The sequence below is a fragment of the Pseudophryne corroboree genome, chromosome 1 (assembly GCF_028390025.1).
Source record: "Pseudophryne corroboree isolate aPseCor3 chromosome 1, aPseCor3.hap2, whole genome shotgun sequence".
NCBI classification, from domain to species: Eukaryota; Metazoa; Chordata; class Amphibia; order Anura; family Myobatrachidae; genus Pseudophryne; species Pseudophryne corroboree.
In genome coordinates this window covers 371,758,313-371,781,736 of record NC_086444.1, presented here as the reverse complement: position 1 = coordinate 371,781,736, position 23,424 = coordinate 371,758,313, and the positions used below count along the sequence as shown (strand labels likewise).

The window sequence follows — 23,424 nt, the reverse complement described above, 5'->3', positions numbered from 1 at the left end:
AGAGCAGTGATAGCGAACCTGGATGAAGGGGACTATATGGTGTCTCTGGACATCAAGGATGCTTACCTCCATGTCCCAATTTGCCCTTCTCACCAAGGGTACCTCAGGTTTGTGGTACAGAACTGTCACTATCAGTTTCAGACGCTGCCGTTTGGATTGTCCACGGCACCCCGGGTCTTTACCAAGGTAATGGCCGAAATGATGATTCTTCTTCGAAGAAAAGGCGTCTTAATTATCCCTTACTTGGACGATCTCCTGATAAGGGCAAGGTCCAGAGAACAGTTAGAGGTCGGAGTAGCACTATCTCAAGTAGTACTACGACAGCACGGGTGGATTCTAAATATTCCAAAATCGCAGCTGATTCCGACGACACGTCTGCTGTTCCTAGGGATTATTCTGGACACAGTCCAGAAAAAGGTGTTTCTCCCGGAGGAGAAAGCCAGGGAGTTATCCGACCTAGTCAGGAACCTCCTAAAACCAGGCCAAGTGTTAGTGCATCAATGCACAAGGGTCCTGGGAAAAATGGTGGCTTCTTACGAAGCGATTCCATTCGGCAGATTCCACGCAAGAACTTTTCAGTGGGATCTGCTGGACAAATGGTCCGGATCGCATCTTCAAATGCATCAGCGGATAACCCTGTCTCCAAGGACAAGGGTGTCTCTCCTGTGGTGGTTACAGAGTGCTCATCTTCTAGAGGGCCGCAGATTCGGCATTCAGGACTGGGTCCTGGTGACCACGGATGCCAGCCTGAGAGGCTGGGGAGCAGTCACACAGGGAAGAAACTTCCAGGGCTTGTGGTCAAGCATGGAAACGTCACTTCACATAAATATCCTGGAACTAAGGGCCATTTACAATGCCCTAAGTCAGGCAAGGCCTCTGCTTCAGGGTCAGCCGGTGTTGATCCAGTTGGACAACATCACGGCAGTCGCCCACGTAAACAGACAGGGCGGCACAAGAAGCAGGAGGGCAATGACGGAAGTTGCAAGGATTCTTCGCTGGGCGGAAAATCATGTGATAGCACTGTCAGCAGTGTTCATTCCGGGAGTGGACAACTGGGAAGCAGACTTCCTCAGCAGACACGACCTCCACCCGGGGGAGTGGGGACTTCACCCAGAAGTCTTCCACATGATTGTGAACCGTTGGGAAAAACCAAAGGTGGACATGATGGCGTCCCGCCTCAACAAAAAACTGGACAGATATTGCGCCAGGTCAAGGGACCCTCAGGCAATAGCTGTGGACGCTCTGGTAACACCGTGGGTGTACCAGTCAGTGTATGTGTTCCCTCCTCTGCAACTGAGAATCATAAGAAGGAGAGGAGTAAGGACTATACTCGTGGCTCCGGATTGGCCAAGAAGGACTTGGTACCCGGAACTTCAAGAGATGCTCACGGAAGACCCGTGGCCTCTACCTCTAAGAAAGGACCTGCTCCAGCAGGGACCCTGTCTGTTCCAAGACTTACCGCGGCTGCGTTTGACGGCATGGCGGTTGAACGCCGGATCCTGAAGGAAAAAGGCATTCCGGATGAAGTCATCCCTACCCTGATCAAAGCCAGGAAGGATGTAACTGTGCAACATTATCACCGTATTTGGCGTAAATATGTTGCGTGGTGTGAGGCCAGGAAGGCCCCTACAGAGGAATTTCAACTGGGTCGTTTCCTGCATTTCCTGCAAACAGGACTGTCTATGGGCCTAAAATTAGGGTCCATTAAGGTTCAAATTTCGGCCCTGTCGATATTCTTCCAAAAAGAACTAGCTTCAGTTCCTGAAGTTCAGACGTTTGTCAAGGGGGTACTGCATATACAGCCTCCTTTTGTGCCTCCAGTGGCACCTTGGGATCTCAATGTAGTTTTGGGGTTCCTAAAATCACATTGGTTTGAACCACTCACCACTGTGGACTTAAAATATCTCACATGGAAAGTGGTAATGCTGTTAGCCCTGGCTTCAGCCAGGCGTGTCTCAAAATTGGCGGCTTTATCCTATAAAAGCCCTTACCTAATTTTTCATACGGACAGGGCAGAATTGAGGACTCGTCCTCAATTTCTCCCTAAGGTGGTTTCAGCGTTTCACTTAAACCAGCCTATTGTGGTACCTGCGGCTACCAGGGACTTGGAGGATTCCAAGTTGCTGGACGTAGTCAGGGCCCTGAAAATATATGTTTCCAGGACGGCTGGAGTCAGAAAATCTGACTCGCTGTTTATCCTGTATGCACCCAACAAGCTGGGTGCTCCTGCTTCTAAGCAGACTATTGCTCGTTGGATTTGTAGTACAATTCAGCTTGCACATTCTGTGGCAGGCCTGCCACAGCCAAAATCTGTAAAAGCCCATTCCACACGGAAAGTGGGCTCATCTTGGGCGGCTGCCCGAGGGGTCTCGGCTTTACAACTTTGCCGAGCAGCTACTTGGTCAGGGGCAAACACGTTTGCTAAATTCTACAAATTTGATACCCTGGCTGAGGAGGACCTGGAGTTCTCTCATTCGGTGCTGCAGAGTCATCCGCACTCTCCCGCCCGTTTGGGAGCTTTGGTATAATCCCCATGGTCCTTTCGGAGTCCTCAGCATCCACTAGGACGTCAGAGAAAATAAGAATTTACTTACCGATAATTCTATTTCTCATATTCCGTAGTGGATGCTGGGCGCCCATCCCAAGTGCGGATTGTCTGCAATACTTGTACATAGTTATTGTTACAAAAATCGGGTTATTATTGTTGTGAGCCATCTTTTCAGAGGCTCCTCTTTTATCATGCTGTTAACTGGGTTCAGATCACAAGTTGTACGGTGTGATTGGTGTGGCTGGTATGAGTCTTACCCGGGATTCAAAATCCTTCCTTATTGTGTACGCTCGTCCGGGCACAGTATCCTAACTGAGGCTTGGAGGAGGGTCATAGGGGGAGGAGCCAGTGCACACCAGGTAGTCCTAAAGCTTTTACTTTTGTGCCCAGTCTCCTGCGGAGCCGCTATTCCCCATGGTCCTTTCGGAGTCCCCAGCATCCACTACGGACTATGCAAAATAGAATTATCGGTAAGTAAATTCTTATTTTTGTGTGTGTTGACCTTTTGACCCTGTCAACCTTTTGACCTGTCAACCTTTTAACTATCGACCAGTTGACCCTGTCGACCTTTTACTGTCGACCTAACGACTGTCTATCTTTTTAATGTCTATTTTCTGTATCAGATCCAATAGAGAGGGAGATGCCTTTTTGATGCTAGAATCTGCACTTTATCGACATCTAAAAAAACAACTTCAGACGTAGCTTATATTTAGTGGTGTGTAGAGTTTTCTACAATATAATGGAGGGTTTTACTTAATTGGGTAATTTTTTAATTATCAGGCACCCTAAACCAGGTAATTATAATTTCTCATCGCTGCTATTCACAGCAATAAGAAAGATTATCCATACTTGATATATGTAAGATATGAAATGACCGTTAAGTCGATCGCTTCACTTTTAAATCTGCACCCCGCACCACTACTTATGCATTTGCTGGCTATTTTTGCTTTATGTATCCCATAGACTACAGTGGCTAATGCCATCTAGGGATGCCCCTATAGGGGGGTTGCTGTCTCTCCAGGGTACATCCAGGAGATTCTTAATATTTGTGGGTACCCATCGAATGGGTGTTTAGGGGGATATTCCACAAATATTGGGGTAGATGTATTAACCTGGAGAAGGCATAAGGAAGTGATGAACCAGTGATAAATGCAAGGTGATAAACACACCAGCCAATCAGCTCCCATATGTAAATTAACAGCTAGGATCTGATTGGTTGGTGCGTTTATCACCTTACACTTATCACTGGTTTATCACTTCCTTATGCCTTCTCCAGGTTAATACATCTGCCCCATTATTTGATAATTACGCCATTTGATGTGATCCTTCCTTCTGGACCTTTTGCATGTTATACATTTTGGCTGGTTAGGGTGACTTTGTTTTCAGATTTTTTGATTATTATCTGTCTTTCTCCAGTCCTCTCTTACTGCAGGTGAAGTCTCTGAAAGATGATCTGCAGAAAGGTACAATCTTCATGTCACTTGCTTTTTATTTATATTTTCAACTTTCTTTTTCTCCACTGACCATTCATTCTATTTGCAGAGACTGTTAGTGTTGATCAGACAGTGGCTCAGGTTTTTCGTCTCAGGGCTTACCAAGATGTCTATGTCAATGTAGTTGACCCAAAGGTAAATTAATAATCTCTGCATTAAAAATCCTTTTCCATAGTCACATAGTTAGTGAAGTTGAAAAGAGGCAAAATCGGGTTCAACCTGTATTCTGTGTTAAGCTGTTCATATTATAATGCACCTGCTTAAGTAATGGTTTAGTACCAATTGACAACTATGATTCTTACAACTCCCAGATATTAATGTCACTATGTTAAATTATATAACCATGGATACTTTTTCCAGTTAGAAATTTGTCCAATACGTTTTAAAATGCATTTACAGAGTCTGCCATTATTACCTTCTCCGGCAGGGAGTTCCAAATCCTTATTGCCCTTACTGTGAAGAACCCTTTCCTACGTTGTGTACGGAATTTTCTCTCCTCTAGCCTCATTGACTGCCCACATGTCCTATACAGAGTTCTTTTAACAAACAAATCCCCTGCTAATTCCTTGTAATGACCCTTTACATATTTGAAGATATTAATAATGTATCTTCTTAGACGCCTCTTTTCTAGTGTATACATATTTAACCTAGTAAGCCTTTCCTCGTGCTCCAGTGTCTCTAACCCTTTAATCAATTTAGTAGCTCGCCTTTGAACTCTTTCTAGTTCCCCGATATCTTTTTTATAATATAGTGCCCAAAATTGAACACAATATTCCAGGTGCTGACGTACCAATGATTTATACAGTGGCAGGATTACATCCTCGTCCCTTGTCTCAGTGACCCATTTTATGCACGCAAGCACTTGTGCATTTTGACATTGTGTACTGTTATTAAGCCTATTATCTATGAGCACCCCCAAATCTTTTTCCACCACAGTTACCCCTATTTCTCATACGTCCTAGATGCTGGGGACTCCAAAAGGACCATGGGGTATAGACGGGCTCCGCAGGAGACATGGGCACTTTAAGACTTTAAATGGGTGTGAACTGGCTCCTCCCTCTATGCCCCTCCTCCAGACTCCAGTTAGATTCTGTGCCCAGAGGAGACTGGTCACACACTAGGGCAGCTCTACAGAGTTTCTCTAAAAAGACTTTTGTTAGGTTTTTTATTTTCAGGGAGCACTGCTGGCAACAGGCTCCCTGCATCGTGGGACTGAGGGGAGAGAAGCAGACCTACTTCTGTGAGTTGAAAGGCTCTGCTTCTTAGGCTACTTGACATTAGCTCCAGAGGGTCTTATCACTTGGGTCGCCTTGCAGCTCACTCCCGGAGCCGCGCCGCCGACCCCCTCACAGAGCCTGAAGAAAGAAGACAGGTGAGTAACCGAAGCAAAGAAGATTTCAGTGAAGGCAGCAGAAGACTTCAGTTTTCCTGAGGTACCGCGCAGCGGTCACGCTGCGTGCCATTGCTCCCGCACACACAGGCACTACATGGGTGCAGGGCGCAGGGGGGGCGCCCTGTGCAGCAATAAAACCTCAATATAAGGCTGGCACAAGAAGTATACAGTGCATAGGCACTGTATACAGACCCCCGCCAGGATAAAAAGCTTAAAAAATAGCGGGGCTGAAGCGCGCCATTAAGGGGGCGGGGCTTAGCCCTCACAGCTCTACACAGCGCCATTTTCTCCTCACAGAGATGCTGGCCCTGCCTAAAGCACTGCAGATCTTATCACAGTGAAAAACAAGGGGGGAGCACAGTAGTTTGGTGTGTTATATGTAAAAGAACAGCACATTATATAAAGAACATGGTGTAATAGAGCTGAAAAACGTCTTATGTGTTTCCCTGACATAAAACAATCAGTGGAATGTTGGTGGGTGTTTAGTACATATGTGTCAGCATGTCTATGGCTGAGTACCTTGTAAAAAATGTCTCAGTCGGCACCACCGACGCCTGATTGTACTTGATTCATGTAAATAAGTATCGACATGTCAGTAGATGTATATATATATTTTTTTTTTCACAAGAGAAAACTATATGGGACATACAGACGTGTGTGGGTGACCTTGTCGGCACCAACAAATCTGACTGGGTAAACAGTTACATGATAATGTGATGCATTTCAGAAAACCTATACCTGTATGTATATATATATATATATATATATATATATATGTATAGTAAGGTTGCACAGACATAGTTTTATCTGTGGAGGGTGTATTATGCTTAATATATATTTCCCTCAAACCCCTCGGGGTCGCAAAATGTTATTTTGCCCAGTTGCTACTCCCTGATATCGACATGAATAATAATTCTTATGTCGACCATAATTTTTCCTGATTATATCCACTAAATCAGCATTCAGTACATGTTTCACACACATTAAGAACGTATTAACGTCTCTAGGGACCCTTCGGATCCTGACAGATAGATATATATATATATATATATATATATATATAAATATCCCAAATGGGACTGGCACTCTCCTGACTTGCGTGAGGGTACCCCGGTGCCTTCTGTAGTAGCAATGTAGAGATCCAGAAAAGACAGCGGCACTCGAGGATTTTGGTGAAGCAAGCAAAATTGTATTCAAAGAAAGTTACAGAAAGCCGACGTTTCGGGGCTTACATGCCCCTTTGTCAAGGTGTATGTACACCTTGACAAAGGGGCATGTAAGCCCCGAAACGTCGGCTTTCTGTAACTTTCTTTGAATACAATTTTGCTTGCTTCACAAAAATCCTCGAGTGCCGCTGTCTTTTCTGGATCTCTATATATATATATATATATATATATATACGAGTGATATATGTGTGTATATATGGGTATATAAATGTGCAGATTTATATATAAAAATGTTATAATGAATGCTGGAGTAACGTTATGCCTTTTCATGTGCTGGTCGCTCTGTTGGAATACTCTACATCAGCCGTGACAAGATGGTATTGAATCCTCACGAGGAGGCCAAGTGTTTATTCTTTTCCCGCCGCGGATAGAATAATGTAAGAGTTCACCCCTGCCCGGCATGGGTCTCTGTCACAGAGGATCTTATACAGGAAGCTAAGTGATATTTTAATTATATACGTTGATTATACTTGCATTACATGCGCATGGGGGAGTGCTTGTATTCAGAAATGGTCGGTTACTTTGTCATCCGATATATCTACCCTGGGGAGAGATGGGACACTCCTTACGTGGGGTCATATCTAGAACATGGTAGCATACTGCCGTGCGACTACAAGGGATGTGGGACTCTTGGGTTCGCGAGCCAAATCCATGGGGCCTCGGTTAGGAGGGCGTGGTGGATTTACTAAACGAATGCTACTACTGACTCCGAGGTGAAGTGGAGTCTCTTCCCTAGGGAAGAGAAGCCTGGTTAGGTGATGGCTGTGTGATTATGCTCGCGGCAGATGCCACTGGTAAGACTACCTTCTTGCCCTAGGTTGCCTCACTAAGGTGGGTGTCGCATTCTTGTAGGATGCAGTCATTTCGACCGAATGGATAAGGATTCCCTTTTCTTGGCAGGAAAAGGAATGTGAAAGGAGGAAAGGGGTCAGCTACCTTGTTTTCAGGTTCACAGGAGCAGAATTCATCCTATGTTTCTGCCAGTTCCACCGCTGGACGTGGAGTCTATCTTGCATGAGCCCACACCGGTGGGCCCGCGTCTAAAACTCTTCAGTCAGCCCTAGAAAGGACATGGACCAGTGAGTTAAGGATAGATTCCCTAGGGGGACATATGGGAGTTGTCTAGACATTTCCCCTCTACGATTTTTTCAAAAAAGAGTTGTGACAAGATCAGGTCATTGTCCTGCTGTCCCGGTCACACACAAAAAAAAAAAAAAAATGAGAAGAAGCTGTTCTTCAAGCTTTTTCGTCCTTCCAAGGCCGGACGGCTCGAGACCCTTCGAATGCTTTATTTGAAATCTCATAATTTCTTCTTAAACTCCATGAGGGACTCTCTCGTGGCAGGGTTCTCCACTCTGAAAAAGGAGAAAAGAGGTCTAATTACGGTTTCTCCCGCGTTAGGCTTACCTGAGGTTTGCGATTCTGGGTTGGGGTTACCAATTCGCCGGAGTGATGGCGGTTTGAGGGTTTTCCTTTGAGGGAAGGAAGTCAGAAGTATTCGGTACTGGTTCGCTCCGGATGATGGAGAGAGCATGAAGTCAAATGGTGCAAAAGATTGCATTCTCCCTGACTGTTCTTCAACAACAGATATTGCCAAAATTTGGTTGGTCACAACGACGCGGTGGTCGGTTGGGGCAATATAATTTTCTTCCTGTGGAAGATTTAGAGTCTGGTCAGAACTGCAACAGTGTCAATCCATCAATACAGTGTGTTACTTGAATAGAGGGCTGCGGCCTACGAGGCCATTCAGTGGCCAACTTGCTTGCCAGGGGGTTAGCAGGATCTATTATACAAGTGGTCCGGTTTCCACCTGGGATAACCATGATTTCAAGTCCAGAATATCACTCCCGTGGCGGAGGCGTAGTTCTCACCAAGACAAGTGTCAAGTTAGGATACTTATCACCACATTAACGGTCTAGAGTCAAGGGCCGTTATAATGGTTTTCTAAAACAAAAACTGTAGAAGAATGGCAGATGCCAGAAAGAATTTCCGCTGGACGACGAAAACAATTATGCGCTCTGTCAGCGATGTTCGTTCCAAGTGTGGACAATGAGGAAGCAGACTTCCACGGCGGACACGTTCTCCATCCAGGAGAGTGAAGTCTTCAGCGAGCGGTTCACAGAAGTGACAAGTTTGGGAAATTCCGAAACTAGTCAGGATGGAGTCTCGCCTAGACAAGAAACTTCGGAGATATTGTTCAAGGTCGAGGGTCCCTCAAGATAGCGGGGAGCGCCCTAGTGACACCGGGGGTGTTTTCAGTCGGTCTAGGTGTTCCCTCCACTTCCACTCTTTCAAGATGCTAAAAGATCATAGGAAGAAAAAAGGTTTCAGGTGATACTCATTCTTCCAGACTGGTCAAGGTAGGCTGGTGTCCAGATCCTCAGGAATTATTCATTGGCGATCCCGGACCTCTCCTCTGCGAGAGAATCTGTTACAACAGGGGCCGTGTGTGTTCCAGGACTTACCACTGTTTCCATAGACGGCTTAGAGGTTGAACGCCGGATACCAACCCGAAAAGGGTATTCCCTACTCTTCTTCAGGCATTATGAAGTAACGTTAAAACATCACCACCAATTTGGAGAAAGTATGTATCTTGGTGTGAATCCAAGAAAGTTCCTAAGGAAGAATTCCAGTTGGGTCATTTTCTCCATTCTTTCCTTGCAAGATTGTGTGGATGTGGGCCTCTAGTTGGGCTCGATTAAGGTTCAGTTTTCAGCCTGGTCGAGTTGCTTCCAGACAATTGGCCTCCTTTTCCGGAGGTTTACATTTTCGTAACAGGAGTGTTGAACATCTATTCTTCCTTATGCCCCTGGGGCACCATGGGATCTTAACACGGTAATGCAGTTCTTGCAGTCTCACTGGTTAACCTTTTCAATAAGGTTGAGTGAAAATTCCTCACTTGGACAGTGTTCATGCGGTTAGCCTTGGCATCCGCAAGGCGGGTGTCTGAATTGCGGTTTTGTCTCCCAAGAGCCCATGTTTAATCTTCCATGAAGATAGGGTAGTTGAGAACTTGTCGGCATTCCTGCCAAATGTGGTTTCACCGTTTCACATGAACCAACCTATTGTGGTGCCGGGAGCCAATAGCGCCTGGGCGGCATCGAAGTGTCTTGATGTGCTCTTAGTTTGAAAATGTATGTTGCCAGATTGGCTCTGATTAGGAAAACAGACGCTCTGTTAATCCTGTATGAGCCCAACAAGATTGGGGCTCCTGCTTCCAAGCAGACTATTGCACGCTGGATTTGTACTACGATTCGGCAGGCTCACTTTACGGCTGGATTGCCGTTACCGAAATCAGTGAAGGCCCATTCTAACAGAAAGGTGGGCTCATCTTGGGCGGCTGCCCGAGGGATCTTGGCATTGCATCTCTGCCGAGCGGTTACTTGGTCGGGTTCAAACATTTTTGCAAAATTCTATATGTTTGATAACCTGGCTGATGAGGACCTCCTGTTTGCTCAATCAGTGATGCAGAGTCATCCGCACTCTCCCGCCCGGTTTGGAGCTTTGCTATAGACCCCATGGTCCTTTTGGAGTCCCCAGCATCCTCTAGGACGTATGAGAAAATAGGATTTTAATACCTACCGGTAAATTCTTTGTCTCCTAGTCCGTAGAGGATGCTGGGCGCCCGTCCCAGGGCGTACTGTATCTGCAGTATTTGTTATGGTTACACACATGCTGTGTTACTTTTCAGTCAGCCTGTGGCTGACGTTGTTCAGTGGCATGCGTTCTGCTGTTATTGATTAGGTCTACACACTGGTTGTGTTACGTTTCTGGCAGCATATTGCTGCATATTATTCATGCTGTAAACTGGTGCTCTCTTGAATACCACGTTTTGCGACATGCTGGAGGTGTGAGCTGGTATGACGCTCACCGTGTTTCAAAAATCCTTTTCCTCTAAATGTCCGTCTCCTCTGGGCACAGTTCCTATAACTGAGGTCTGGAGGTGGGGCATAGAGGGAGGAGCCAGTTCACACCCATTTAAAGTCTTAAAGTGCCCATGTCTCCTGCGGAGCCCGTCTATACCCCATGGTCCTTTTGGAGTCCTCTACGGACTAAGAGAAAAGGATTTACCGGTAGGTATTATAATCCTATTATTTTCCCCATTTAAAGTATAGGATGCATGAATGTTTTTTGGCCCAAAATGCATAACTTTGCATTTTTCTATATTGAACCTCATTCCCCATTTAGACACTCAGGTTTCAAGTTTAAATAAGTCATTCTGTAGAGACTCCACATCGCTTTCTGAATTAATTACCTTACACAGTTTAGTGTCCTCTGCAAAGATTGATACTGTGCTTTCCAGGCCTATTCCTAGATCATTGATAAATATATTGAACAGTAGCGGGCCAAGTACGGACCCTTGTGGTATTCTGCTGGTGCCCAGCTGGAGAAAATCCCGTTGACCACTACTCGTTGTACTCTGCTATCTAGCCAATTACCTATCAATGTACAAATAGTATATCCTAGGCCAAGTTCCCTTAATTTGGTGATCAGTCTCCCGTGAGGCACTGTATCGCAGGCTTTTGCAAAATATTGAAGGCTTTTGCCTTGCACAAACCAAGCTATTTTTACTGGTTAACATTTTAAGGTTAAAACTCTAGGGGCCAAATGTAATAGAGTGAGAGTTTCACAAAGTGAGAGATTTGGTAAGGTCTTGCAGTTTTTTTTTAAAGTAGCAATCTTTTACACAGCAAGATCAACCTGGTTTTGCAGTGTAAATGATTGCCACTTTAAAAAAACCCTGAAAAACCTTGCCAAATATCTCACTTTCTGAAACTCTCACTCTATTACATTTGGCTATATATCTCTAGGGATTCACCTAGCTGCCCAGGCATAGCTACGTCAGTGAGGACTGTATCTTTTGTCTGCTATTTTACCCTATTTACCACAACGCACTTGGTACACAGTGACGTGCTCATGTCGGCCCACTTTTGGAATTTTTTTTCCCCAATTTTACCTTAGTTACTACTTGAATTTGTTAAATAAAGTTACACATAAATGAACTATGTAATTGGGGCTCTGACACTTGCAGATTATGTAAACACAATACTCTGTAGAATAAAAAACATCATTGTTTAAGGTACCTACATAGTGACTCTTTTAGCGTTAGGTGCAAAATGAGCTAGATGGTACAATTTCAAATCGGTTGTAAAAATGTCTGTACAGATTTAAAATTGGAAGGCAGTGTGTACTTGTTCATTTGGTAACTATACTGTATATACAGTATAAGGATACTTTCTACATGCTAAAGAAGGCAGATTTACACTATTCGCTTAACAGTAAGGATTGTCAATTTGCACCCTTTAGTTGCATGTGCTTAAAGCCGGGGTACACACTATGCAAATTCAGCCTATTTTTTAGGATTATATCGTCCAGTGTGTATGGGGGTATTATTGATGAACGATGCGCGCTCCCGCAGACTGTTCAGCGATCACCAATATTGAGCTGACATGTTGCTCAACCCGTCATTGTTGGGCTGAGCTGCATGTTCAGGAATGCCGGCGGTGATGTCACTGATCGTTATCGTTGAACGATAACGTTTAATGTGTACCCTCTATATCGTTGAACGCTATATCGTTCAACGCAGATATTTAAACATCGCCTAGGGTGTACACGTCTTAACTGTAAATGCAGACCATAATGTTTAAGTGCTTCTCCCATAACATGATTTTTACTAAATTGAAACAAGGTAGTGAATATCCGCTAGGCGTTAACATGAGTGCCAAAAGAGGTACTTGCCATTAAATCCATATCTATTAAATCATCTTGGTGACACTGTCATACCTTGGCAGAGGGCGCAAAGCCAAGAGCAGGAACAAAACTTCTTTGTAATGCTTGCTCCTCCCTCTCTCAGTTGAGAGGAGAGCTAAAAGAAAACCCTGAACTAAAACCATATACAACAACTGAGTGAGCAGAACACAGTTAAAGAAGGAAAGGGAGTGCTAAGTCTTCCACATGGAGTCAGAGAAATTGATTTAATGTTTAGTACCAAAAATCCTCTTGTGTCATTCATCCTGTCTGGGGGTGTCAGGATCCGTCGGTGTCTGAATTTGATTTTGGCCATAGGATCTGGGACCAGTGGAACTGAACTCTGAAACCAGGCTGGGACTGGTAATGCCTCACACTGATACTGGGCTGGGGCCGGTAATGCTTCTCACAGAAACCATGCCGGGACCGGTAATGCTTCACATGGAAACCAGGCTGGAGCCAGTAATGCTTCACATGAAAATCAGGCTTTGACCACTAATTCTAAACACTGGAGCTGTGCTAAGACCAGTAATGCTGGGGACCAGGCTGGGACTGGTAAAGCGTAGTAGAGTCTCAGAACACTTGAAGACTGCATCTGTGTGTGTATAGTGCTTATACTGTTGTAGGAAATTGAGGAAATGAACACACTATAATATGTGCACACTGCTGAGGAATACAGGAGACAACAGGGGAACACTGTGCTAGCAGCACAGGACTGAAATGATAATGCAAGGCTGGAACTTGCACATATAGCACATGGATAAATTGCTTGCAGTAATATCAACGGTTAACTGCATACAGAGATCCAGGAAATCTGCAGGAGAATGGAGGATGCACTATTCCAGAGAGTAGATTGCAGCTGGTTAAATAGCAGATAAGAACAGAACTCTGGGACTTGATGAGCTGAGTTCTTTAGAACGGTGTCCGGTCTCTAGGTCGACCACACTAAGGTCGACAGTGCCTAGGTCGACATGGTCTCTAGGTCGACATGACAGAAGGTCAACATGCGTTTTTTTTATATATTTTTTAACTATTTCATGCTTTGCGATCCACGTGGACTACAATTGGGAACGGTAACCTGTGCCGAGTGCAGCGGTAGCGGAGCGAGGCACCTTACCCGAAGCATGCAATGTGAGGGGACACGGTGCACTAATTGGGGTTCCCGGTCACTCTATGGATCAAATTACACAAAAACAAAACCTCATGTTGACCTTTTGTCATGTCGACCTAGGGACCCTGTCGACCTAGAAACCATGTCGACCTACTTACTGTCGACCAATAGTGGTCGACCTAAGTGTGGTCGACCCTATGAGCCACACCCCTTTAGAACACAGGAGATTTGTGAAGTGCAGCTGGAGACAGTTCTGAGCTTGAGACACATGAATCACAAGACCACACTGTAGTTTGGAATGCTGAAGCTCAGCAGCACTGATACTTGAGAGTACAGATGAGGCTGCTAATTGCCGATAGAAATCCAAGCAATTCTGAGACACAGGAAACACGTGGAGACTGCAAATGGGAATACATCACTGACTTATTAATCTGGCAGTGTGCTGGTGAAAAGGGAGGATTTAAATAGGAGCTGCAGATCTCAGATTGACTGCCAGAGTCAGCTGAGGTATGGAAGCATTTTGAATGGAGGAGATGCGATCAGCTGACAAGATAAAAAATCCAAGATCCATGCACCAGCTCCACAATACAAATACAACTAGAAAACCTGATCTGCGGGACAGGTAAGTGTTGATCACTAGTGCAGGCACGGGTTGTGACGGAAATACCATCATACCTTTATGACATTCCAAAGCTGCCCCTAGGCGAGGGTAAATCTGTCCCGCTTCAGCTAGTGACCTCCAATACAAACTGAGATACGTCACTGACCATTAACATACAAGTGGACCAGCACTAGGTGATCACCAGTTTATCAAAAGAAGCATAATTGCTAAGGCAGACGGCAACCCGTCATCTTTTGGGTCACAACGGCTGCATGTGGCATAATACAGCCACCCAGGGCGCCCTTCAAACGGTCCAGACACGTCTGCGTTGTCTGGACTGCGCCCCGGCAACGCTGCCCACAAAGCGCCAATGCGACGTCCCCTCCCGCCCCATGACCACCCCTGCCTGACAGTCAGGCAGAGGTGTTCGCACATGTGAGATGCCGTCGCATCTCACTGTGTGCGCACGTGCAGTGCGGCTTCTGCGTATGTGCACACTGCAGCGGGATTCAGCATGTGAAGCTATCGTAGCAGCGTTCCATGCTGAATTGGACGCTGTGTACAATGCAGGCAGTGCTTCAGGAATGCTGTGGACAGCCAGGAGAAGTGAAAGCAACCATGATGTGACAGCGCTAGACAGGATAAGTGGGGCTAAGACCCCGATGTGTGACAACAGATATGTGACGAGAGCAAAGTTGCCTGATTAAAGTAAAAGCAAGAATCTTCTGCCTCGCAGAAAACACTTTTCAACTATAGTTTAAGAGGAGACACAATAATAGTATGCACAGAATATGGATGATGCCATGGCTCACACATGTTCTGCAGTCCACCAGCAATTGAAGAAACAGAAAAAAATATATAGCTTGAGTGACACAGACGGTCGTCCAGAAATGGATAATAGCTGTTGTGCTGAGGGGGCCACAATATCCTTACTCTAAAACGGCACAATTTCACATAACAATGATAAAGAAAAGTGTAAACCTAAACTGGTGACCTGCTCAAAGCGCACAGCTACTTGTCCAGACTGTTGGAATGAGAGCAGAGGTAACCTTGAGAAAGGACAAACAGAGTGGACTTACTGATTCAACCAAAGCACGCCACCTCAGGAAATTCAGCACCACTTTTCAATAGTACTATGATGGACTAAGCCAGGAACTGAAACATAATCCTGCTTCATCAGTTCTAACAGGGTGTACCATGACTTCCTGCAATACAAATCAACCAAGTATCTCAGTGTAAAGCAGTCCGGGCTTTACACTGAGTGTAAAATATCTTGTTTTTAAACATTGGACCTTCGTGACTTTGACTTCCCCCACGCTGAGGCGGTGAGGGGAGGTTAATTTACATTTCTCGACTGGCTGATCCTCTGTACAGCCACCGGGTGGGGGTTCCTGCTGTGCTGACAGATCAGCAGAGATGCAGAGGGACGGGGAGGTCCCTCTGTGATTGTTGGCTACTAGAAGAATATCTTCCAGCAGCCAGCAACACTGCGTTTCAGACCTGTGGCATTGTTTGTGACCAGGTCAGATAATGCACAGCCTGGTGTGGTTGCAAACGATGTGACCACGCCAGGCAAGTGGTTACATTTTCAACTCCATCCCACTGAGAAGTGCAGCTTACAAATGCTGCGCTTAGTAAATATAGCCCAAAGGCTGAAAGCTGTAAAAAGTCTCAGGCTAGGCTAATGTAGACAGACAAGAGACCACAGAGTGCTGTGTCCAAAAGCTTTACACTTTGACAATTCAGTTGTAAATTATCCAGTGATTATTATGTTAACGGTCAAAGAAACTGTAATGTAGGATACAGACACGGAAGACCAGCAAACAATCATCCTGCAAGCTCCAGGCAGGCAACAACCAAGCAGGAAGACCAAAGACACCCACAAACGGTCTCGCCAACATGTCTTTTAAAGACTGGCGAAGATTTATGAGAGTTGAGAGCACACAATGAGTACTACAAGCCCACATCTCAATCGCAGTGAGAGTAAAGGGGCTACACTGTCGTTCCAGCCCCAGCTTCTGGTGTGTTGTCCCTAGGCTAAGCACCAGACAGGAGAGCAGTAGCTTACACCTGGAGGTAAATGAGCCATACACATGGAGACTGGGTCGCCAGAAGTTGGAGATTTGGGTTATACAGGTGCCATGGATGGCGTGCTGATGAGCGCTTCTGTCTGCTTCCCTCTGCAAGCACTAAAATAAAATTGCATAAAAAGTTGAAAAATCCAAGAGCTTGTTAAACTCCTGTGAGGCACAAAAGTTAAACTGACATCCCATGACCTGATGTGATAAAAAGGTTGAGGAGCAAGCATTACAGTCAAGTTCTTGGTTTGGTGCCCTCTACACCCAAGGTACAGCAGTGTCCTCCAAATAGGATGAATGAGAAACATTGTATAGTATAGTTTAGAGTTGATGAATAGTTGTAGTATCACATCAATATGCATTTTGTTTTATCTACATTCAAGATTTATGTAACTATGACTTCTATTTGTATTACTTACCATGTTACTATGGACAATACTTTCTTTATCAAATGTCCCCACAACATATAACAAATAGGGGGTCCAAATCCCAAGAGTTAACTCATGCTGCAGCTCTCAACAATGATAGATACAATGATAGCTTTGCTGTAGAGTTCAGTGGAAGCTCTTCAAGAAGGCTCTTTTGAAAAGATATGGACAATGTATATATTGTGTGAGAAGTGTAATTCAGCACTATCTGGCTATTAGCATCATACAATGGAAAGAGGTTGCTGATTATATGCTGTATGTTCAGATTATGTAGTCATCAATCAGTTAAGATTTCTTTGCTCAAATGTAATTTATGCAGTTATTACGTACCCCATTACTTCTCTTCTGAACTGATTACAGGAATTCCAAAGGTTCGGTCATTTTAAATTTCAAATTAATTATGTCCACTGCCTTCAATGTCACCACCTCGGCGGAGACTGTATCTGCCCTTCGTGACTTCTTCCCCTTCAAATGACATCTGATGCCGTAGTGTGAAACGTTGCAGATACGTGCTGTCCACGCGCAATACAGGACTTGTGCATGCACAAAGTATCAAACACCGGTACTTTGCTGCATGATTCGCTACTCCGTCCACATATGAATGAGGGCCGCTCCTACTCATACAATCTCAGGTGTTTATAAAATCCTGCTGAACAGCTTCATCACAAATAACCCCCTCTTGGCTTGGGACAGGGATCTAGCGCCTAGAGGCATACGGAAGTTGCAAATGCTTGTTCCTCCAGTCTGGAGGTGTTGGAAATGCAATGTAAAGTGCTGACCACGTGGGATCGTTGCCTGGTCACTCTTCACAAATTTTACTCCTCTTTGCCATAAGGAGAGAGGTACACTGATTCATAAATGGTGGGATTGCCAGATTGTTCATTTTAGGATGAACATAGAGCAGGGCTTCGAAGGCGAAAAAGGTCAGTTCTGTGCGTGCGTATTCCCGAAAAGGATGTGTGGCCGCTTGAGGGGGTGTGGTTTTGTGACAAGCCCCCTGTTCGTTACTTTAGGGGGCATGCCCAGTACTTACGGAGATAAAAATGTATACAGTCCAGCTTCTTACACGATTTTTCTTTTTAGAAAATGTGGTTTCATGGTTCCACATAAACCAGATGATTGAGGTACCGTTTATCTCCAGTGATTGGTTTTCCCTTGAGGATGAGACTTGTCGCTCACTGTATGTGGTCCGTGCTCTTTGGACTAATCGTTAGATAGACAACATATTTGTCCTCTGTGGTTCTTGAAAGAGGGGTTGGCTGGCTTCAAAATGTCTTTCTACGGCAGGGTACACAGGTTATCCACAGGATAACAGTGGTATATGATGAAGCGACAGCGGATTTGCACCAATCTGTCAAAGCTTTCCAGCCTCCCAGCATACAACGGGCCTGTCCATATATCTCCGCCTCCTGGCTCAGGCAAATCAGTTTTTTGTTTGGTGCGGCAGGAGCTTTCTTATTTTATTTTTATAGTCTTACTATTTTTCTGAGCAATCTTTGTAAACAGCGTCCTATACGTACCTTAGAAAGAGTCGCTCCAACAACTCTCTGCCGGGTCGCGACAACGCTTACCCACGAGTACATTGCTGTTTTGGCGGGGCATCTGTGTCGGATATACTAGCAGGTCCAGCAGACGTTACCAGGCTGTGGCTGGAGCACGGGAGAAGGTAAGGCATCGGTTCCGCTTAGAAGGGGAATACAGACACAGCCGCACTGTTTTGGGAGGAGACTACCAAACAGTCGCTGACGCGGCTGCCACCTCGGGTGCACCAGCGTGCTAGGCCTTAGGGATCATAGGCTCCAGGAATAGTTTGAGGCCGCGATCCCTAGGGTTGATGTCAGCAGTCGGGAGTCAGACGCTCTCCTGGTTCATGACCAGTTTCCTCCGAGTCTCCCGCCATGAACTGTTTCCCGCTTCCATCTCAGACGCTGTACACGAAGAGGACCCAGTCGCAGCATAGGCAGCTGTGTATCTGGTGCGTCTGTGTTCACTATAGGTTCATGGAGCGGTAGTGTACACTAGTAGTGTCTGGATCCACTCAGCGTTCGCTAGCGTATTGATCGGTCCTGGAAGTGAGGTAAGTCTCCCTGTATCCCACTCTACTGAGTACGGGTAATATAGCACTAAGTCTCTATCTACTTTTTGAGTATGAATAGTTAGATAAGTGCCTATTGCATATGAGTCTATATACATTTACTGTTTCTTTTGCAATGCATCTGAATACGGTAGATCTGTTTAAACATGATTCAGTAATATGTTCTCCTACATACTTGAAATGTAGTTGTAGTTGATGATGTGCTCATATTGCTTATTATACGAATGTATAACATGTGACTGACTGCTAGTGTGATTGCTGACTTTACTATATGTTTGTCAGTTTTGTTCTATTTGTTCTATCCTCAATGCTGGTGATGGGTAGGGTCGGATTGTATGTCACTTTAAAAAGCTTAAAGTGATTACAGTCACAAATTGTGTACTACACTGTGGAAGTGTTGATTATTTATCATGTCTGAGAGCGGCAAAGGTGAGGAAGATACACTCACAGCAACACCAACACTCATATCATGTTTGTCTTGCAAAGCTGTGTAATCCTCTCATGATCTGGTTCAGGATGGTTTGTGTGCAAATTGTTTTAGCTTTCATTAGTGGTTCTTGAAAAATACAAGGCAGATTCAGAGGCAGGTTGATCCACCTTGGGCTATGTTTGCACAGACTTTATCCAGTATAGCTGAAAGGATAATTCCTCCAACTCCTGTACCGGGCATAGGTTACACGATTAACCCTTACATGCAGCTTCCCACATGTGGTGTATCACTTCCAGCATCTGCCTCTCAAAAGAAAAAGGCTGATAAGCTGGTGGTAAGTAAATCTTCATCCTCACAGGATACACATGGTTCAGATGAGTATTCATCGGAGGATGAAAGCTCAATTCTACTTCGGCATACGAAGAGGAGGAGGAAGGTCTCAGCTCAGTGGATAAAGCTGAGTTAAATAAAGAAATGAAACCCATTCTATCCTTAGAGGATTCAGCAGAGATTGTGTGAAAAACCAAGGCACCTGTGTTTAAATGTCCCAAAACAGTTAAGACTGAGTTTCCAGGGTCAGATCAGCTGACGGAAATCATTGAAGAGGCTTGGGCTACGCCTAATAAGTTTAGAATTCCTAAGAAATAGAATTCCAATTATCCTTTTCCAGCTGGGGATTGTTTAAAAATGGAGGAGGCTCCTAAAGTAGATACGCATGTGATTCGATTAGTGCGAAAATCTATATTACCTTTGCCTTCAACATCATTAAATTATGTCACGGATAGGAGAGTGGATGGTTTTCTAAAAAAAAAACTTTTTTCCCTGACTGGGGCAGTCATAAGGCCAGCCATGGCTTCAGCTTGGATGGCAAAGGCAGTGGCTGCCTCCAGATGCATTGGAGGGGGATTTTTCAATAGCACATATAAAATAGGCTGCAATGTTCTTGGAAGAAGCAGCATTGGATATGGGTATTATTGCCTCCAGGGCATCAGCTTCAACAGTAGCTGCTCCTAGGGCGTTTGGCTATGTACGTGGAAAGCTGATTCAGAATCTAAGAAGGTTTTGGGATCTTTGCCTTTTTCTGGAGATATTCTTTTTGTAAAGAATTGACAAATATTTTGGAGTCAGAATCAGACTCCAAGAAAGTAAAGTTTCCTTCCACATACAATTTCAAACCTAAAGTTACGGCTTTTCGTCCCTTTCGTTCTAAAGGAAAAGCTAAAGGTAAAAGTGATAGCAGGCAATCCCAATACAACAAGTCTGGCAAGTCTAAAAAGCATTGGGCTACCAGAGGACCGGTTGGTAAGACAGATAAGCCATCAGCCTGATGGTGCAGGCCTCCCCCTGGGGGATCCCAGGGTGGGGGGCCGACGACTTCGGTTTACACAGATCTGGCAGCAGTTTACAACAGATGCCTGGGTGCAGGAAGCAGTATCTCTAGGTTATGCTTTTTCCTTCTAGAAGAAACCTCCTCGAAGGTTTTTTTGTACCAGCCCGTCTCGGGTAGAGACGAAGGCCAGGGCTTTGCAAGAGGCAGTTCAGAAATTGCTTCAGTCAAGAGTCGTCATTCCAGTTCCTCACGCACAAAGAGGACTGGGGTTTTACTCAAACCTGTTTTTAGTTCAGAAGCCAAATGGGTCATTTCGGCCCATTTTCAATCTCAAAGTGCCTAACAAATACATTTAGGTACCTCGGTTTCACATGGAGACTTTACGTTCCATCATTTTGTCCATGGACCAGGGGATTATATGGTATCCCTGGATATACAGGATGCTTACCTATATGTTCCTATAGCACTGTCCCATCAGTGCTATCTCAGGTTCGCTATCCTCCAACAGCATTTTCAGTTCCAGGCCCTACCTTTTGGGTTAGCCACAGCCCCCAGAGTATTTATCAAGATTATGGTGGTAATGGCAGCTTATCTCCACCAGCAGAGGATAAGAATTTTTCCATACCGTGACGATCTTTTAATCCTGGCACAATCGCAGGAATTGCTCCTATGTCATCTGCAACAGACAATAACGTGTCAGTAGAAGCACGGGTGGCTCATAAATTGGGCAAAATCGTCTCTGGTTCCGTCGCAGCGGATGCCTCACTTGGGGGCTGTACTGGATTCAAGTCTTCAGAGATTAATGTTACCTCTGAACAAGATATCCAAGGTTCAGTCAAGGATTCAGGACTTGCTACACAGTCAAAAGGTATCCATTCACGCAACAATGCGTGTGATGGGTTTGATGGTGTCAACATTCACCATGGTGGAGTATGCACAATTCCACTCGAGGCGTCTGCAGCATCTGATTCTTGCCAAATGAAATGGGTTGCATCAGACGATAAAAATGCAGACTATGGTTCTTACGATAGAAATAAGAAGGTCATTAGCCTGGTGGCTACTGACATCCCATCTGGACAAGGGGAGGGGATGCGGTCGAAATACCAACGCCGGAATCCCGACCGCCACAATCCCGACATATTCTCCCTCCGTGGGTGTCCACGACACCCATAGAGGGAGAATATAATAGTGTGCCCGCAAGGGGCTGCGTTCCGCTCGCCACCCCTGTCGGGATTGTGTGGTCGGGATTCCGGCGTCGGTATTTCGACCGCCGGGATCCCGTCCAGCGGGATTACGTACTGATCCCAAGGGGAAACCCTTTTGGATATCAGATTGGGAAATTCTGACGACAGATGCCAGTCTCCAGGGCTGGGGAGCAGTGTCAGAAAGGTTGTGTTTCCAGGGGCAATGGACCAAGCAAGAAGGTTGCCTACCAATAAATATATTGGAACTTTGGGCCAAATACATGGTACTGATTCAGGCAAAGGACATTCTTCGGGAAAAACCAGTCCAGATCCGCTCGGACAGTGCGACGGCAGTAGCGTACCTCAACCATCAGGGAGGAACTCGCAGCCAAAAAGCGATGGAGGTAAGTCACATACTAAAGTGGGCAGAGCGTCATCATCCAGCCTTGTCCGCAGTGTTCATTCCGGGATTCCTAAACTGGAAAGCAGACTTTCTCAGTCGACACCCGGAGGTCTTCCAGACTCTAGTAGACAATTGGGTGTTGCCACAGATAGATCTCATGGCGTCCCGTCTGAACAACAAAGTGCTCACATAGGGGTCAAGAACAAAGGATCCCAGAGCTATCTTTGTGGATGCCCTGTCGGTGAGATGGGACTTTCATCTAGCTTATGTGTTTCCTCCAATTACCCTATTACCCAGGGTGGTGAGAAAGATAAAGCAAGGGAAAGGTGCTGTGATACTAATAGCTCCGGCTTGGCCCAGAAGGCATTGGTACACAGATCTGCAGAGAATGTCGATGGATGCTCCACTTCTGCTCCCTCAACGTCCAGAGGGGTCGACTGTCTTTGACGGCGTGGCTCTTGAAACCTCTATCCTGAAGTCAAGAGGATTCTAACAACAGGTAATTCAAACTATGCTCAGAGCAAGGAAACCTTCCTCAGCTCGCATTTATCACCGAATATGGCAAACCTATATTCATTGGTGCAGTGAACGGAAAATGGACCCTAAGTCTTTCAGAGTTTCCAGGGTCTTAGCATTCCTTCAGGCAGGAATGGATAAAGGTTTGAAGATGGCTTCCTTGAGAGGGGTGTAGTATGGTTTGCCGGCGGCCGGGTTCCCGGTGGCCAGCACACCAGCGCCGGGATCCCGACCGCCAGCATGCCGACAACGGTGCGAGCGCAAATGAGCCCCTTGCGGGCTTGCTGCGCTCGCCACGCTGCGGGAACAGTGGTGCACTACACAGGCTATTTATTCTCCCTCCGGGGAGGTCGTGGACCCCCAAGAGGGAGAATAGGTGTCGGTGTGTCGGGATTCCGGCGCCGGGATCCCAACAGCCGAACTGAATACCACCCCCTTGAGAGTGCAAGTGTCAGCATTGACTGTATAGTTCCGAAAGAAAATTGCCAACTTACAGGATGTGCGTACTTTTTCCCAGGGAATGCTTACCTTTGAAAAAGCTGCAAGGCATACGCAGCGAAACGCGTCAGGTTTTTACCCATTGGAGCAGGACTTCTTCTCAATTAGATCCGGACCAGCCCTTACCAATCCTTTCCAGCTTTCCAGAGGAGTCCCAGAGAGGCACCATCCAATTACCGCACTGCATGAGGTACCCACTGCACATGGGACATTGTATTCCATCTTCAATCCTCTTGCGGCATATGGAATTTGCAAAGGACTCTCTAAATACCATATAAAAGGGACTCTCCACAGTGGAATATAACTGGACTTTTAGCACTCCAGGGCAATATTTGGAACGGA

General features: G+C 45.5%; 1 protein-coding gene across 6 annotated transcripts in view; it reads left to right on the top strand.

Annotated features, from left to right (window-relative positions):
• DEPDC5 (DEP domain containing 5, GATOR1 subcomplex subunit) overlaps positions 1-23,424 on the top strand; it is a 358,748-nt gene that overhangs the window by 70,380 nt on the left and 264,944 nt on the right. For all 6 annotated transcript variants that reach the window (XM_063913059.1, XM_063913056.1, XM_063913058.1 and 3 more), the window contains exons 4-5: positions 3,965-4,011; positions 4,091-4,176. In XM_063913059.1, the coding sequence (XP_063769129.1) occupies positions 3,965-4,011; positions 4,091-4,176 (133 nt within the window). The remainder of the gene's footprint in view (positions 1-3,964; positions 4,012-4,090; positions 4,177-23,424) is intronic.